Source organism: Populus trichocarpa, chromosome 10 (genome assembly GCF_000002775.5).
Source record: "Populus trichocarpa isolate Nisqually-1 chromosome 10, P.trichocarpa_v4.1, whole genome shotgun sequence".
Lineage (NCBI taxonomy): Eukaryota > Viridiplantae > Streptophyta > Magnoliopsida > Malpighiales > Salicaceae > Populus > Populus trichocarpa.
In genome coordinates this window covers 5,281,822-5,300,537 of record NC_037294.2, presented here as the reverse complement: position 1 = coordinate 5,300,537, position 18,716 = coordinate 5,281,822, and the positions used below count along the sequence as shown (strand labels likewise).

The 18,716-nt window shown below is 35.2% G+C and overlaps 1 protein-coding gene across 2 annotated transcripts; it reads left to right on the top strand.

The window, feature by feature from the left end:
- The first annotated feature begins 16,050 nt into the window (after positions 1–16,050).
- LOC18102323 (nuclear transcription factor Y subunit C-9) lies at positions 16,051–18,468 on the top strand. 2 transcript variants are annotated; one of them, XM_006378077.3, is made up of 2 exons: positions 16,051–16,387; positions 17,417–18,468. In XM_006378077.3, exon 2 carries the CDS (start codon positions 17,454–17,456, stop codon positions 18,228–18,230), a length of 777 nt encoding a protein of 258 aa, XP_006378139.1. In that variant the 5' UTR covers positions 16,051–16,387; positions 17,417–17,453; the 3' UTR covers positions 18,231–18,468. The 2 variants fall into 2 exon arrangements, with proteins under 2 accessions (XP_006378139.1, XP_024446577.1); XM_024590809.2 differs by lacking the exon at positions 16,051–16,387 and adding an exon at positions 16,394–17,129.
- Positions 18,469–18,716: the final 248 nt, after the last annotated feature.

Sequence of the window (18,716 nt, the reverse complement as noted above, 5' to 3'; positions counted from 1 at the left end):
CCAGTACTATTGGAAACGGAAACCCCCACCCAACGAATATTGATTCGCGAACGAGAAGTATAAGGATGACGCCACGAAGACAGTTGTTCTTCGATAAGTCGTTTTTCATTTCTTTAGAGAACCATGGAAGGGAGATTATTTCACTAACCCACACACACATACAAAGTACGACAAACAAGAAGTTTTATTAATCTGAATTGTCTAGCCTTACATGTCTGCTTATGCCCTTATTTATAGTGACTCCAAACTAAAATAAACCCTAATACACCCCTTATGTGGACTTATATGATGCCCACTTACAATTAAACCTAAATAATATAAATAAACCCTAAACTAAGAAGAAAATAAATAATAAACTAACAATAATAAATTCGAAATTAATATCCTAAATATGCTAGAATTAGATTTATCACCATTAAGAAGTCCCAAATAGACTAGGAAATCTGATCTGAAGGTAAAATGTTTTCTAAAGTCTTCTTTCCTTTTTGTAGCTAGGATGAATAAGGAATCCTTGTAAGAAAAGAATTTTGAAACATTTATGCATCCTTGCCACACATGGAAACTATGTTGCAGCCCATTAAAGATCTTTGGAGACTTAGGAGATTTCCAAATAAGCTGCCACATCCTTTTAGGAAAAGAATCCTAGCCAAATAGGAAGTCCACAAGTCAAAAGGAAGTAAATAACAAAATTCGTACATCCTCTGTTGACCCATATTGAGATGCCTTCCCAAAATTCGATAGACCTGAAATTTTAACTCAAGGTAGTACAACATGTCAGGAGACTCCACGTAAAATTGCAGCCCGATCCAACAGTTGGATTAAGAATTATGAATGTTTCCGTAAAACTGGATAGTTGCACTTTTTACGTCAAAATCCGAATTTGACCTTGCCTGGATCATATCAGATGCTCCATCAATATATAACACCTATTGGTCAGTGGTTGACTAAGAGTCTGCTGCTATATATTTGGTCTCTTATAGAGATGATCCCATAAAGGAGCACTCTGTGATGAAGTCAACCAAAACTTGTCCTTTAAATGCTGCTCTAGGTTGGTATTAGAGTCTAAACTTACCCAACTCGATAACCTACTTGACCAAGAACCTAGACTGATGTGGACCAACCTAGAAACACCAGCATAGACCCATTACATGTTCTAAATAGACCAATGACTTGGTCTAAGACAAAGGCATTGAAAGCGATATTGAATGCATTGATTTTGAAGGTTTCAACCAATTCAGATTTGAAGGGTTCATTGGAGTACCAAGAGGAGGCCCTAGTACATCTTATCCATGTGCAAGAGGGACCCAAATCAACCTTATTTGGGTTATGAGGTTAGGAGAAAACACAATAAAGAAAACAAAAGAATCCTACTACAACTTGGAAACAACATGTGTAGCCTTTTCCTTTTGTTTCTAGGATTAACGGGCTGTATGGAAGGCTATAAATAAGTCTTGAATTGGTTTTGTAATATTTTCTTTCATTCTCTTCTTCTCATGGAAGAACATGGATTTAATATTATGGGCTTTATTTTATTTTGTTAGCTACAACTCAAGGTTTGTTTGGATCAGTTTATGAGTTTTTTTAGTTTAAGGTTTTTCGGGTTAGTTTTGTAAGTAGATCCATTAGGTTTAATTTTTGAAGAAATATTTAAACTCATGTAACCTAAATTTCAGTAGTTTTGTAAGTAGATCTATTGATGAATATTACTCTTGCATTCTTCAATTCTTGAACGAACTGAATCTGATTTATCGAAGATGAACTGGCTTCGCGGCATCATTCTACTTTGTCACACCCGGACATCGTGGCGATCGATTAAAAAAATTCAAGGAAAAAAAACAGATATTTGACATCTTGTTCTTTGGGGAAAAAGGTCTCGTTTAATGATGTGCCATGAATGATTCGAAAATCGACAACAATGAATCCGACGAAAATGGATAAAGGATGGGTCTAGTTGTGCTGTCTTTCTTTTGGTGTTTAGGCTGGATTATAGTGATTTCAAGGTAAATAAGATGGAGGATAAACTAGAATGATACTTTGATAAGTCGATCTGGACGCCACAAAGATCAATCTAGGATTTCGACGCCACACTCTTTGTGATTGAAGAGTGATAAGTCAGGTAGGGTTCTTCACAAAATCAATTTGGAAGAACAACTCTTAATTCTGTGAATTAAGAGTTCAAATCTTGGCCAAAAGTCCTTTATTACATATTCTGATACTATATTTATAATTGGAACATCCCTCCAAAGTTAGGAAAAATTCAACATGGCAGAAGTCAAGCCCAAAAAACAGACTTTGACAAACTAACCTAGACAAATTAACTAGCACACGTTTTTTGACCTTTCTAACATAACAAACCAAATTTAAAACAACCATATCTTCTTATACAAAAGTCCAATGCAATCATGGTTGGACAGTCTAGAAAGAACACGTTCTGAACTTGAAATCCACCTAAATTAGTCTTGTTTTCACATGCAATGGATGACTTCAAATTCGGGTTCAAACTCATTTGCTGTTCTGACCATAAACAGCATCAATTCCTTCACTTATTTGCATATCAACCCAAATTCAAGTAGCCTAGCATCAAAAGAACAATTAAGGGCTTTTCTCATCTCCAAGTTCCAATTGTAGGCAAATAAACATCCTTGAACCAATTTCAAACTGATTGCTAATTTTTAACTCCGACGCAGCTTCAATCATTCCAATTTGACTCGTCAAGGCCCTTTGTAGTTGTTTCGCTCTCACTCTTGTCATTGGACCATCTGAATCCTCTTGCATATTAGTTTTAGCTTTACAAGATGGATTATAATTCCCATGATGCACATCATCAAATTACTTTTGCACAATGTCAAATACAAATTACAAAGCAAAAAGAACGTGCCTGGTTCTCGAGACGAAGGGTCGAAAACGATAGCAACGCCGTTTGTCATTCACTTCCCCTATGTTCTCTTTTTTGGTCTCCTGTTCTCTCTGTTTCTCTGCTTACTATGTTCTCTCTTTTGTTCTCCTTTTGCTCCCTTTGTCCCTGTGTTTTTGTCTGTTTGTTATGTCCCCTCTGGTATTCTTCTGTCGTCCTATACCTGAGTTTTCATTCCTTCTCTTCCATGTCTATCTTCTCCTCTGGTTCCTTCTGTGTTTGTTTCTATTTTGTCTTTCGTCTTTCAGTTCATCCTCTCATTTTCTTGGTTCTCTAGTTTTTTTTGTGGCCTTCTCCTGGAATGCTCTATTTTTGGTGCAGTAGCTGCTGAAGATGGAGACTTATGTAAGGGCGTCCCTGCTATCGGTTGGAGGCTGATTTCAGTTGAGGAGAATAACTCTCGGAGTTTACAGGTTGCTGTTGTTGCCAGTTGGAGGCTGCCATGCAGCTCTACTATGGTTGATGAGGAATGGTATTATGGTTGCGCCTGTGGTGAATGACCGGGCAGCCCTTGTGGTATTCTTGTTGGTTGACTAATCTACTATGACAATGGTTTATGGACTGGTGCAGTCACTAGTTGGAGCTATTGCCATGGGGAGAAGAGAGTTGGAGCAGCGCCAATTGAGACGTGGAGGAACTGGCCACATGGGAGAAGAAGTTGCGACCTTCGGTGATGGATCAATGATCTGTAATGGTTCTAGGTTGGAGATAGGGTTGTGGTGGCCATTTTTTTTGTTAGGGTTGCTCAATCATGCAACCGATTGGGTTTTTTTTGTTTTTTTCCGCTTAGGTCTTCTTGTAATTTCTTCCCCTTTGCGCACATGCACTAGGATTTGTATTTATAGTGAAAGAGTCTCATTGCGAATGAGAAACAATGTTCCAAACAAACTCATTCTGTTCTTTGAAATTTGAATTTGATTAAGAATCAAATTCAAAAAAGTATAACTATCATTATCTTAATGATAAGGATAAAATGACAAAAGCACATTGTAGTCCTTAGTTTTTCATAAATTGACAAATCACACTTTTCATCAAAATAAGTCCCTAATCTTTTAATTTTACATTTTAACTCCCAAAAAATTAAATTAAAAAGTTAATGGGCCAAAATTGGGTTATAACATATTTCATTCTAATAGTGTTGGTGCCTTGGAGTAGGTTTTCATTGTGTCACATTCATATCAGACCTATTTCAGCTTTCCAAAATCAGATTTTAATCTTGATTGTGAGTTGCATGACCACGTGATCATGAGGTTCGCATTATGAATAAGTCAAGTTTGTGGAAAATTTACCTTAAAAGGATAGTCAGTCAATATAATTATTTGGTGTACATAGAAATATGGCTTCATTGCAGCACTAACCAAATCGAAGGCCACTTTTTTTTTTTCATATATCTTATTAAAGCATCATGAAGTACCTTGATGCATAATACACAAGCTTCCAGTTTCCCTCTTTATCTTGTATTAATAATGCACTGATTGCCAAATCTGTAACCTCTAAATAATGAAAAAGATCATCTCCTTTTCTAGGATATGAAAAGATTTTTAGGGAGGATAAATGAAGTTTGAGTTTTTTAAAGACTTGCTGGCACTCTAGAGTCCATTTAAAACTAGAGATATTCTTTAGCATTTTGAAGAATAGCAAGCAACACTCTTTAAGGTATGAAATAAATCTATTAAGGGTGGTGATTCTTCCTATTAACCTTTAGACATCCTTTAATAATTGAGAAGGAATCATGTTTAGGATAGCTTGTATTTTGTTTTTAGGATTGGGCTGAACACCTCTCATGCTAACCAAGAAACCTAAAACATTTCTTATGGCAAAGGCACATTTGGCTAGATTCGATCTCATCATTGATGTTATAGAACAGAGAAGACCTCTTGCAGGTCCTAAAGATGTTTCTTAAAATTCATGTTTTTAATCAACATGTCGTCAACATAAGCTTCCATGTTTTGGCCTATTTTATTCTTGAAAACCTTATTCACCATTCATTCATACATGTCTTCTCTTCATCATCAGAATACATAAGAATTTGATGATATCCTGAATTAGCATTCAAAAAACTCAAATGCTCAAAACTAGTCATGAAGTAAACCAACTGGTATATTTTTTGTAATGAAAAACTATCTTTGGAGCACGCTTTATTAAGGTTGGTAAAGTTAACACACATTTGTCATTTTCCATATGGTTTTTTCACCATAACCACATTGGCAAGTCATTCTAGGTACATTACTTCATAGATAAACCTAACCTTTAGCAACTTATTTATCTCCTCTGAGATGGTTTTTTATCATTATCCTATAAAATTTATCTTTTTTACTAAACAAGGCTGATACCAAGCATATTTAAAGGCTTAAAGATTTTTTTTATTTGTGGATATTAAAGAGCTCTACCAAGGTTTTCTCTTACTCAGGGTCCAGTGCCCAATCTTGGTGTAGGCATTTTTTCTTTATAGAGGCCAATTTTTTTCAACTCTTCCATAGCTCATGTTTTTATTTTAGGCTTTTCTTTCATGGGTGTTGTATGTTCCCAACACAGATTTTATTTCCCTTCAAATAGGTTAATGTACACCTTCTAGAGATTAGTTTACTTTCTCTCACAATAGCCACTTCCTTGTCTGTAGGGAATTTCATAGTTGGGTACCTGTTGTTGATAACTGCATTGATCTTATGAATGAGGGGCCTACCATGGATGACATTATAAGAGAGGTTCATCTTGATCACCATGAATGTTTGTTGAAGCGCGTGACATTTTGGGTATGTTCTAATGGTCATTAAAAGGTTTAAAGAACCCTTTATTGGCACTCTTTTCGTTTCAATTCCTATAAAATAGGTCCTCACTAGAGTCAACTTAGAAGTGTCCACACCCATCTATGTCATTGCATCCTTTGAGAGGATGTTCATAGCATTTTTATCATCAATAAGTACCATATGCACATTATAGTTGGATAGTATCATGAAAGTTATCAAGGCATCTTCATGGGAAAGTGTCACCCCTTTAATTTTAGATTTTTACAATAGCATATGTTTTCCATAAGCCTTTTTATTTACATTAGAATCTCTACTAGCAGAATCTCATCCTAAAATCATATAGATTTCTAGGAGAGACTTGTAGGGAGCCTTTAATCCTTCTCTTTGTTTCTCTTATTGTTATTTCACAAACTGTTGAAAATAGTCTTTTGCTATGAACCTCTCATTTTTTTTCCAGAGCAAAACACTCTTAGTACCATTACCCTTATCCTTGTAGAATAAGCAATACTCTTTTTTTTTGTTTTGCTTTCCTACATCTTCCTTCATTAGTGATGGGTATTTCACATAATCTTTTCCTATAATTATCGTCAGCACTTCAACTTTAGTTGTATTCAATGGAGTAGTCATCAATTTTGGGTATACTAATCTGTTGCAGAAACTATAAGATTATCCCTAAATAATTAGTTATCTCGAGGGGGACACCTATTAGCATGTTTTGAAGATTCTCTTTATTTGTGAAAGAGAGGATGCTCCTCCTATCATGATACACTTGTGTCTTCCACACAAATATGATTTTCCATAACTTGCTTCACATTGAGGAGACTTCAATCAGGTAGTGTGTAGAAATGTTCTCATCTGAAGTAGTTGTGTACTATATTGATCAAGGCTTTTTATCGTCATTGGCTTCAACAGGTTTTCTACATTTAACATCTCTTTATTAATTTTTTTTTCAAATAGGCTTTAATGTTTTCTCTCTTTAGCTGAGTGATGGAGAAGAGTTTGGTTAAATTTTTTTTTGGCATAAATGCTTATACTGAAACGAGTGATTAGTTTGCTATGTAAGTCATAAAAACTAGATATGGAACTAGACTTCAGACTATGGTACCAGGCTTGTGTAGATTCTTGAAAAGTGGTAATGAGTATTTCATACGTGGCATTGGTATCCTGAATCACCAGTTCCAAGTTGCTCCTAACATTTGAACATGTTTTCTAGGATTATATAAGCCATCGTAGTTGTCCAAGTTCATCTTGACAACTATAAATTTCATGGGAAGACGAGTGTTCAATACATTATCACATAGCAGCTTGTATCTGACTTGAGTACTTTTTATTTTTGTATGTGTAGCCATTTAAGTTTTAGAGTGCTAGAGGGAGACTCGGTGGGAGAATCGGGTTGATAACGAAGGTTATGGCCCTGATCCTTACTTCTTTTTTCTTTTTCTTTTTCTTTTTCTTTTTCTTTTTTATCTATGAAGACCATACTTAGATAATCCTATGTGAGAAGGTTCCTTATGGTAACATGATCTACTATTTATAGGGGTAAATGAATGGTGTTTATATTTTTTCATTTTGTTTTGGGTAGTCGCTTTGGGGAATTAGAGTTTTCATTGCACATGAGGTGTAAATAGTGTAACAGAAGGAGCAAACAATTATATAACAACTGATATATTTTGTGGATAAATAAGAAAAGTCCTAAGCTATTGTTGGGTAGCTAGCACAGCCTGTATGAGTGCTCTCATTTGCTGAGTGGATAGACAAAGAGAGCCTTAAGCTGTTATTGAGTAGCTAGAATAGTCTTTGTGAGTGCTCTCATCTACAGAGCTAGCTATTAGAGGTCTATCAGAGCTTGCGGGGATGGTGGTAAGCCAATAACTCTTTCTCTCAATGTTTTAGTTTTTTTCACCACGAAGACTTTAAGATCTGGATCGTTTCACTATGAAGTGGCAGTTCTATTTTGTAGCTCATTCATGTTAGGGTAGCTTGTCTAGGTTAGCTTGTACAACTCAATATAAAGAGTCAACATAGATAATAAGAGAGAGAGAGAGAGAGGTGAACTTATTAGGCTCTACATTGTTGCTTAGTTATGTTAGAAAAATAAAGTCTATCTTTTTTTTGTATTATCAATATAAGATGAGAGTTGAGGTGTCCTGTGAAATATAAATACTTATTATTTTTCGCAAAAAAATGCTTCGCAAACTCTCCAATTGATTCTATCACTTCTTTTGTTTTCTTTTTAAGTTTAACATTATGTATTGACTTATAATTTATAAATTTAAGAAAAAATATATAATATATAAAAATTATATCAATAAATAATAAATGAAAATGAAAATTATATCTATTATGTAGTAATTATATTACTATTTGTAAAATAACTAAAGTATTTACACTATTTTTTTTTTTTTTTGTAAGTTGACGTATGTATTAAAAGAAGAAGATACAAACATTATAAGGGGCATACCCCAGATTTACAATGATAACAGAAACATAAAACAACAGATGGCTACAGGCTAGCCACCGACCGTAAAACTGAAACCTCACTAGATTCGTTAGGGAAACCAATACAACCAGCTAACTAACAGATTAAGAATCTATGGTATTCACCCTCCAAGCTCGTTGGATCCTTGTGTTTTCATTTGTTGGTACGACATTCCTCATCAAATCAAGCTTATCACGAATGATACATTTGATTTGATTAAGGACCAAATTCGGAGTTCTAGACATTCCAGCAAAGATCCTTGCATTCCGTTCTTGCCATACATGATACACTGTAGCTGCAAAACTCAGTTTACGAGAAAAATTGATGAAACTCTTGCCATGCCAAGAGACAGTGGCCCATCGAATCCATTCATCCCAGCCTTTTGTCATTCTTGGAATGTCGCATCTGTCACAAACATCCCACCAGATCGCTTTAGTATAGGAGCATTCAAAGAACAAGTGGTTGTGATCCTCATTGTTGCGGAGACAGAGTGAGCATCTATTGGGACCATGTATACCAAACCGATGAAGTTTATCTTGAGTTGTGAGTTTCTGTTGGACGGCCATCCATAGAAGAAATGAATGTCTTGGAACAACATTCTTGAACCACACAATGTCATGCCATTCAACCATCTGACGATGACGTCTTAGATGTTCCCAAGCTACTTTGACCGAGAATCTGTGATTTGGCGAGTCCAACCAAACTATCTCATCCTTTTGCCCCATCTTAGGATTAGAATTGGAAGGAATAGCTTCTATAATGGGGTGCCAGCCAATAGCTTGGGTGGTAGGCGTTTTCCATTCTGAGTTCTGAATTAGCACATTCACCTTCGCGTTCTTGGCCATACCTGAGTCATAGATGAATCTTTCCCCGTAAGAATCCGCGAGTGGGCTGTGAGGATGCCAATTATCAAACCATAGAGAGGTTGTCATTCCATCTCCTATGATGTACTTCATCTTCGGCCATGCTAAGGATCTGAGCTTTAGAATCTTTCCCCAAGCCCAAGAGCAATTTTGTGGCGTCTTGATTGTCCAGAAATTCCTACCTCGCAACAGATTGGATCTGATCCAAGTAGACCATATTGAGCCATCTGAGTCATTGCACAGGTTCCAAATGTGTTTCAACAAAGCAATCTTGTTCCATTCTGTTATGCTTTTTATTCCTAGCCCCCCCTCCTTTTTTGGAAGACATACCTGATCCCAAGCCACTTTAACCCCAGTAGTTCTCATATCTGAACCTGACCAAAGAAAGGATTTCATAATTTGCTCCACATTTTTAATTACTTGCCCAGGTAAGAGAAAGAGAGATGCCCAATAGACCTGTATGGAAAATAAGACTGAATTAATCAGTTGTACCCGTCCTGCATACGAGAGTGCTCTACAAGTCCAATGTCGAACTTTAGAGGTGATTCGATCCACGAGGCCCTTACAATAAATAGCCTTTAGTCTGCACGAGAGAAGAGGTACTCCCAAATATTTCATAGGGAGCTCCCCCTCTCTAAACCCAAGAATATGAATAATTTGTTCCCTCTCAGCATTTAACACACCGCTCAAGAAGATGTCACTTTTGTTTGGATTTGGATACAGACCTGATAGATCTTGAAACTTTGTGAGCACAGTTCTGATCATACGAATTGAGTTTACATCCCCGTTGCTAAAAATCATCAAGTCATCAGCAAAACAAAGATGAGAAATTTTGTCCTTCTTGCATCTCCAGTGGAACTTGAATTCTTGGTTGGCACTCATCTTGCAGAATAGCCCCGACAGGATTTCCATACACTATTTTTTACACTATTTTTTTTCCAAATAAATGACACATGCTTTGGATGAAATAAATAAATGAATAAATCATTTCCTATGTCTATGAACCCAACACTCGGATACTCTGAATTAAAAAACTTAGTTATACGTCAGGGCTTAATTGCTTTGAGAACAAGACAAATAATGGTATTTTAGGGCCTTTGCTTCTTAATGTACATCAAACAAAGTCAACAAGTTGATATTAAAGACATTTTCTTTACGTTTATAATATATATTTAAAGAAAAATAAAAAATTCTCTTAAATATAAAAATAAAATAATAAAATAATTTTTTTTTCACACCAAGTCAATCTTTTAGATAATATTAGCTTTTGGTTAAATAAAATTAGCCTTGTGTAAACAGCAAAAACCTATTTTTGTTTAAAACCCTCTTTTTCTTTAAATAATATTTGATCTTGTACAAGATTTTCTTCCATAATTAACTATATCATCATCATTAAATGTTTCAGTTACACTTTCATTTGGCGAAGAAAATACTCATTTAGTAGATCTTTTAACCTCATTTCCTTTACGACTATGAACATCATGTCTTGATGTGAACCTCGTGATCACGTGGTCACGCAATCCACACGCAAAGACATCAATTCCCGGAAAGCCAAGTAAATCAGGTTTGATAGAAGTGTGACACAAAGATAACTTGTACCTAGGCACCAACATTATTAGAAACGGAGACCCCCACCCAACGAATATTGTTTCGCGAACGAGAAGTATAAGGAATGACACCACGAAGACAGTTGTTCTTCGATAAGTCGTTTTTCAGTTCTTTAGAGAACCATGAAAGGAGATTATCCCACCAACACTCACACACATAAAGTGTGGCAAACAAGAAGTTTTATTAATCTGAATTGTCTAACTTACATGTCTGGTTATGCCTTTATTTATACTAACTCTAGACTTAAATAAACCCTAATGGACCCCCTTTAGGTGGACTTATATTAAGCCCACTTACAATTGATCCAAATAAGTAATAATAACCCAAAGACTAAAAGAAAATAATAAAAAATAATAAAAATCCGAAAATTACCTTCTTAAATATGTTAGAATCAGATTTGTCACCATCAAAAAGTCCTAAATAGACTAGGAAATCTGATGTGAAGGTAGAATTTATTCTGAAGTCTTCTTTCCTTTTTGTAGCTAGGATGAATAAGGAATCCTTGTAAGAAAAGGATTCTAAAACATTTATGAATCCTTGCCACACTTCGAAACTATGTTGCAGCCCATTAAAGATCTTTGTAGAATTAGGAGATTACCAAAAGAAGTTGCCACATCCTTTTAGGAAAAGAATCCTAGCCAAATAGGAAGTCCACAAGTCAAAAGGAAGTAAATAACAAAATTCGTACAGCCTCTAGTGACCCGTGTTTCGATGCCTTCCAGAACTCCGATTGACCTGATAGTTTAAACCTAGGTAGGACAACATGTCAGGAGACTCCACGTAAACGTTTAGCTCGATCCAACGATCGGATTGAGAATTATGACTGTTGCCGTAAAACTGGATAGTTGCACATTTTACGTCAAAATCTGAATTTGACCTTTCCTGGATCATATCATTCCCTCTCTCTTCAAGATGATTCGTCCTCGAATCACCAACAAGTTGAATGGACAATTCCATAGCCTCTTTTTGAAGCCTTTGGAGTTCTTTTCTTGCCAACAATTGTCGCCAACAACTTTGGATGAAAGTAGCAGCCGTTCTATTTCGTATATCATCATTATAGCGTATTTTCTCCTCTCTATCTGAAGCTTGCTGGGATATCATCATTGGTGGTATCATCATTGACTGATGCCGTTGACACATCAAGTTCTTGCTTCATCTCCCCTAGAATACAGGATAGACTCTTGGATTCTTTGTTTAGAATACTAATCTCTTTAATTCTCTCCATTTGATACCACCTCTCCTTTTGAATCCTCCTTTTCTTTTGTCATAACACCTCATCAGAATACATGAAATCCCTTTGGTTTCTAGGCTGCCAAAAACCTTCTCAGTGGCCTATGATCTCATCCTTAAAACCGCCATCACCAATATCACCAATGTCCTCCTTATAATCAGCTCACCTTGGCCTTTCGGCCCCACTGCCATTGTTAGATTTGTGTTGAGCCCTAACTTTTCTCACGTCTTGGGTACATGTTTCATCCACATTACCATATTTTCCCACCTTCTCAAGTCTGTCACAAACGTTCCCAATCATAAAATTAATTCTTTCCATCATCTTCGTCATGGCATGCATTTGGAAATTAAGTTCTACATCGGGAGGGGGTGGTGTGTTGTTTTGCGCTGACATGTTAGTACCTGTAAAAATTGGTTAGTGGTAAAACAAATCCTCACATCCCTCGTGTTTCGCTCAAACACTCTTAATATCCTCACATGCTCATACCTCTTGTCTCACCTTCTTGCGGTTCTTGCAGAACTCAAACCAATACCAAATAGAACCAACTTGGCAGCGCAATCCAAATATCTATATATGACTCAAGAAGCAATAAAAAACCAGAAAACAATCAAAACGAAACTGCGATGATAGTCTCGCGAGTAGCGAGCGAATCTATTCGAAATATGAACGAAACTGAAGACTCGAATAAAAACAGAAACAAAATATGCAAGGATGATGAAATAGCACCCAAATATGTTGGATATGTTGAAAATATACTACAAGAAATGAGAACAACAGAAAGAAAGCGAATTTCAAAAGTTGACGCAAAACAGACTCGTTTACGACGAGTTAAGTCTGAATCTGGAACCTAGAGTGAATGATATCCAATTGAGCTAAAATTTCAGATATAGTCCGATATCAACCCAAATAGAAAGAATATAAATTTTGAGCAATTTGTGATAAGTTTTGATATACTAATGCAAAAACATTATGAATCAGACCTGATTAGACCCGAAATTAAAAACCAAAGCAAACGATATCCAATTGACCCCACAATCAATATATGGTGGGAGTAGGACCCCAGTAATCAGATTCTCAAATTTGAGTTAATTCTAAGTTGATTTGATCCAAGTTTCCCTTGTTTAGTTTTCTGCGGCAGAAACCAATAAATATCGTTTTGAACAACTTTTTTTTCTTTTATCTTTTTTTTTCTTTTTTTTTATGCTACTGATATATTTTGGGCAGGAACTAAATGAAATAACTTATTTTTTTTTTTATATGCTGCAAAATCAAGGAGAAGAAGAAATTGGACACTAAGGAATTTTTGCAGAAACAACAAGAAACGAAAATTTCAGAAGGATATAACCTGATTAATGGAGCCAAGCTCTGATACCAAATGATGCGAACCTCATGATCACATGGTCACGCAACCCATAAGCAAAGACACCAATTCCCAGAAAGCAAAGTAAATCAGGTTTGATAGGAGTGTGACACAAAGATAACTTGTACCTAGGCACCAGCAGTATTAGAAACGGAGACCCCCACCCAACGAATATTGATTCGCGAATGAAAAGTATAAGGAATGACGCCACGAAGACAGTTATTCTTCGATAAGTCGTTTTTCAGTTCTTTAGAGAACCATGGAAGGGAGATTATCTCACCAACACTCACACACACAAAGTGTGGCAAATAAGAAGTTTTATTAATCTGAATTGTCTAACTTACATTTCTGGTTATGCCTTTATTTATACTAACTCTAGACTTAAATAAACCCTAATGGACCTCCCTTAGGTGGACTTATATTAAGCCCACTTACAATTGACCCAAATATATAATAATAACCCAAAGACTAAAGGAAAATAATAAATAATAATAAAAATCCAAAAATTACCATCCTAAATATGCTAGAATCAGATTTGTCACCATTAAAAAGTCCCAAATAGACTAGGAAATCTGATCTGAAAGTAGAATTTATTCCGAAGCTTTCTTTCCTTTTTGTAGCTAGGATGAATAAGGAATCCTTGTAAGAAAAGGATTTTGAAACATTTATGAATTCTTGCCACACTTGAAAACTATGTTGCAGCCCATTAAAGATCTTTATAGAATTAGGAGATTCCCAAAAGAAGCTGCCACATCCTTTTAGGAAAAGAATCCTAGCCAAATAGGAAGTCCACAAGTCAAAAGAAAGTAAATAACAAAATTCATACAGCCTCTGTTGACCCGTGTTTCGATACCTTCCAGAACTCTGATTGACCTAAAAGTTTAAACCTAGGTAGGACAACTTGTCAGGAGATGCCACGTAAACTTTCAGCTCGATCCAACGATCGGATTGAGAATTATGACTGTTGCCGTAAAACTGGATAATTGCACATTTTACGTCAAAATCTGAATGACCTTTCCTGGATCGTATCATGTCTATTAATCATCTCAATACTCAATTTATACATCTTTCCCATCAAAACTTCCATCATTACCTCTACAACTTATCTTGTCTTTTCTATAAGATCATTCTTCACCTTCGATTGTGTCACACTTTTCGATGATATTGTAAATACCTATAATAAAGGTTAGTAGCAAATAATAATTTACTCACACACTCCCCCGAGTGCTTTAACTCGATTTAATGTCACTCCACTCATGTTTCACACAATTCAATTGGGCTTTTCATTCTAATAATCTCACTATGCCTTTTACCTCACTATTCGCTTACTTAGGTTCTTTAATGTAACTAAACAACTTTTCAAATAATCAATCAAAACAATGTAATGATTTTATAATAATCAAGAAACATACGAAACTAATCAAAATAAAATTTGAGGACACATTTATGAATAATAATGAAAATTCATGTGAAATATAATGACAAAAGGAAGACATGTCAATCAATCAATTTTTGTAATTTTCCTTTTTTTTTTTACCCACACAATTTGGCAAGAACATGATTTCTTTTCTTTCTTCTTTATTTTAGGCCGAAATCAATAACAATAAAAGATAAAAATCAAGAACACAATTCTTCTTTGATGTGTTCGGCAAAATCAAGAATTTAAGTATGATTTTTTTAATACATGGTTTGATGCAAACTTTGAAATAGTAAGTTAAGAATAAGCTTTTTTTTAAAAAGAAACAAGACCCTAACTGAAATTAGAAAGAAAGAATATGGATAAACCTAATAAATAATAATAATCCAATAACCTAAATTTAAATAAAACTCTTAATATCTCCAAAAGACCTAATAATAACAAAAAGACAAATAAAACAATAGCCCAAATAATTTTAATGAAACTAAAGTCGTTTTTATAATCTGTTGGTAAAATCAAATCCTAACTTCAAATGCACGGTTCTCTCTCTTTCTAATGAATGAAAAGGTGTGTCATATATCACTGTGAAACTATCGTTGGTATTTTCCAACACAACTATAATCGCATTAAAGTTTCTTTTTTAGATCTAGTTATGATCAAAATATAGGAGAGAGAAATTAAAATTGACAAATTATTTTTTTTATTCCAATCTTTTTGTAATGTCTGAATGTCCACATACAAACTCTTCTTAAACATTAATTAAATTAATTAAGACTTGTATTTCATTATTTAATATCTTTTTGAAGTTTATTTTAGTTTGTGTCTTGAAGAAGTTCATAGAAAGTCTCTTTGAACCTTTTAGCCTTAAGTCTTATCACTTAACCAATTGTAACCTCTAACAGATGTCTTGATATTCCTTGGATTATATCAATGTACTTTTTAGTTTTTATATGGTGACCAAAGTACAAATAGGAAGTTTATAAGGACTAAATTTTATATTATACAAAAAAACTTTTTTTTTTAGAATAATAACACTTTAGAAGGGTAAAATCATAATTTGATAAAGAGTAAAATAAAAAAGAAAACAAAATACTTTCATTACTTGTAAACCTCTCTGAAAGCTTGCTCGGAAAAACTTGAAGTTATTGGATTATTGAAATAACTCACGTGTTACTAAAATAATAATTTTTTTATAATAGCATGGTCATGTTTGGAATCAATTTATTAAAATCTAATTATATCAACCAGATTTCACAACATTAATGTTTTATCCTATTCAATTAAGAATATAATTTTTAACTCTAATATTTTCGGGCCAATATGCCAAATGGGTTTGTATTTAACAGCTATGCTTAGCAATTGCAGACCACCAGCGGAACCGAACTGGCGTTTTTTTTGTTTTTGTTTATTTTTATTTTTATAGTGGACTTGGACTTGGAGTCGGCTCCACCATCTTCCGAGAGAAATAAATTAGCGACTGACACAGATATCAAAATCCAACCTTCAAAATTCGTTAATACACTTCGATCCTTTCTTTCCTTTCCTTTATTTATTATTTTACTACTATGAACAAAAAAAACTAAGTTTGATTTTAAAGCAAGTAATCAGTTCTTAAATTTTTAACATTAAACTTAAACCCCTTTTCTATTTTTAACCTTCTCCTTTTATCTTTAAAACCCTCGACTTGACTGTCAGTTGTTCGTGTTTCTTTTGCTTCTTTAAGAGGAAGATCACAAGTTCAACGATCGAATCATACAGGACAGGACTGGTAACGAATTAAGTTTTATTTTATCTTTTTTACGAAAATAGATAATCATGTGTTAGGTTAATGTCTTGATTTTCTTCTTAAATGAAGTTTGTTGTGTTCTTTTTACGGTTTTAAGAACGCAGGCAACTGATTCTGATCCTTATAGTATTACAGGGTGTTTGTGCTGTGTGTTTATTTATTTATTTTGATTTACTGAGTTGAAGTTGAGTTAACTCAGCGCGATTCTTAAACCCTAGAGTCCAAATGAATGATTAGATGAATTGCAATTCATGATTAATTTGCTGGTCATCCAGGTACAAATTGCTGGTGAGTTGTATTGATTTTAGAGAGGGGCAGTTTGGGTTGGGGCTGGAATCTTCTTGTCTTTTATGGCAATTTTTTTTTTCTGTCACTGCAATCAATTGCCTGCCATAAGGCAAACATAACTTGAATAGAATATCAAGTTGTAGATGATTGGTTTAACTTTTCCTTAATGCTTTGATTAACATTTTCCACGTATTGCTAGTAAAATTCTGGAGGTTGCTGGGAAAATATATAGAGGAGCTTCACAATTTATCAGAAAATCTGTGTTTAGATGAGCTCTGCTTTCACGATTTTCTATTTTAGTGCATTGATGTTCACAGGTGGCTGTCTATGAGTTATCTGGGTTCGAAGAGTGGAAATTTTTTTTTTTTTTAGTAAAACAGATTCCCGGATTACCTCGTGGAAAAACCTAGTTCAAAGGAAGGGGTATTTCTAAAAGGTGCACTGTTATATATATATATATATATATTCAAAAATACACTTTAGCAGTCTTGAAGACGTCTTCTATGTTAATTGTTTATATCATATCTAAGGTGTAAATCGAGGTTCTTTGAGTTTATATTGATTTAGCCTGTTAGAAGCTAGCGGCTACCACATTTAAGTCCCAAGAAAAAAATAAATGGAAGAAGCTATCACCTTTATCTGGCATTGAAAGTAGATACTTTTATCTCCTACAACACAGCTTGACAGTTTTTGTGTATTTGGTTGTTTAACTGGAAATTGTAGCATAAACAACATTGCCAAGCCAGCTAACCCTGGTGGAATGGACCAGCAAGGCCATGGGCAGCCTCCAACAGTAGGCATGATTGGAAGGACAGCTCCGGTTCCTTATGGAATGGCTTCATATCAACCTAACCAGATGATGGGACCTTCTGCAACTGGATCAGTTCAATCTCCTACTCAACCAGCAGTTCTTGCTGCTGCTTCAGCTCAGCTTGCTCAACACCAACTTGCTTACCAGCACATCCACCAGCAACAGCAGCAACAGTTGCAGCAACAACTTCAAACTTTCTGGGCAAATCAGTATCAAGAAATTGAGCAGACTGCTGATTTTAAGAACCATAGCCTGCCCTTGGCTAGGATTAAGAAGATTATGAAGGCAGATGAAGATGTAAGGATGATATCAGCTGAAGCTCCTGTCATATTTGCCAGGGCCTGTGAGATGTTTATTTTAGAACTGACATTGCGTTCTTGGAATCACACAGAGGAGAACAAAAGGAGAACACTCCAAAAGAATGACATTGCTGCAGCAATTACAAGAACTGATATTTTTGATTTTCTGGTTGATATTGTCCCAAGGGAGGATTTGAAAGATGAGGTGTTAGCATCAGTCCCAAGAGGGAGTCTTCCAGTTGGAGGTCCACCTGATGCTCTTCCCTACTATTACATGCCACATCAGCTTGCTCCCCAGGTCTCTGCTCCGGGGATGACTGTAGGAAAGCCTGTGGTGGATCAATCTCTTTATGGCCAACAGTCTCGCCCTTATGTGGCACAGCAGATTTGGCCACAGCAAACACCGCAGCCACCTGAAGATTCCTGAGCAGGCTATGTACTGGCTGTAGTTAAAACATGGATAATGCGAGTAAATTAAAGGTTGAAAAGCTAGGGGTTGATCAATTAGTCTTTTATGCAAGTCATAACATGTCATTTTCTATAGATTTTGTTTCTTTAAATTTCATCAGTTTCTAATACTGTCAAGGATGTGAATTCAGCTGTTGTGGATAATTGGATTAACTGTAATCCTTTTGGCATGTAAAAAATCATGGTTTTGGGGTTCATCGTTGTTATTATTCTCTTTATGAATTCATCTATGCCTCCAATCTATTTTTCTCTGGTTGTAAACTTCCAGGATGGGTTGCTAGTTTGCCAAATAGCTATCTGGTTTCTTATTGCTAGCTCAGTTGGATTGGTGCGCTAATATCAAGCTGGACATGCTCTCAGCTATAAGCTATTCACCGTGATTTATTTCTGTACATGGGTTCTTTTTGATTGGTGAAAGAGGAAGAAATTAGAGTGCCGTGTCTCG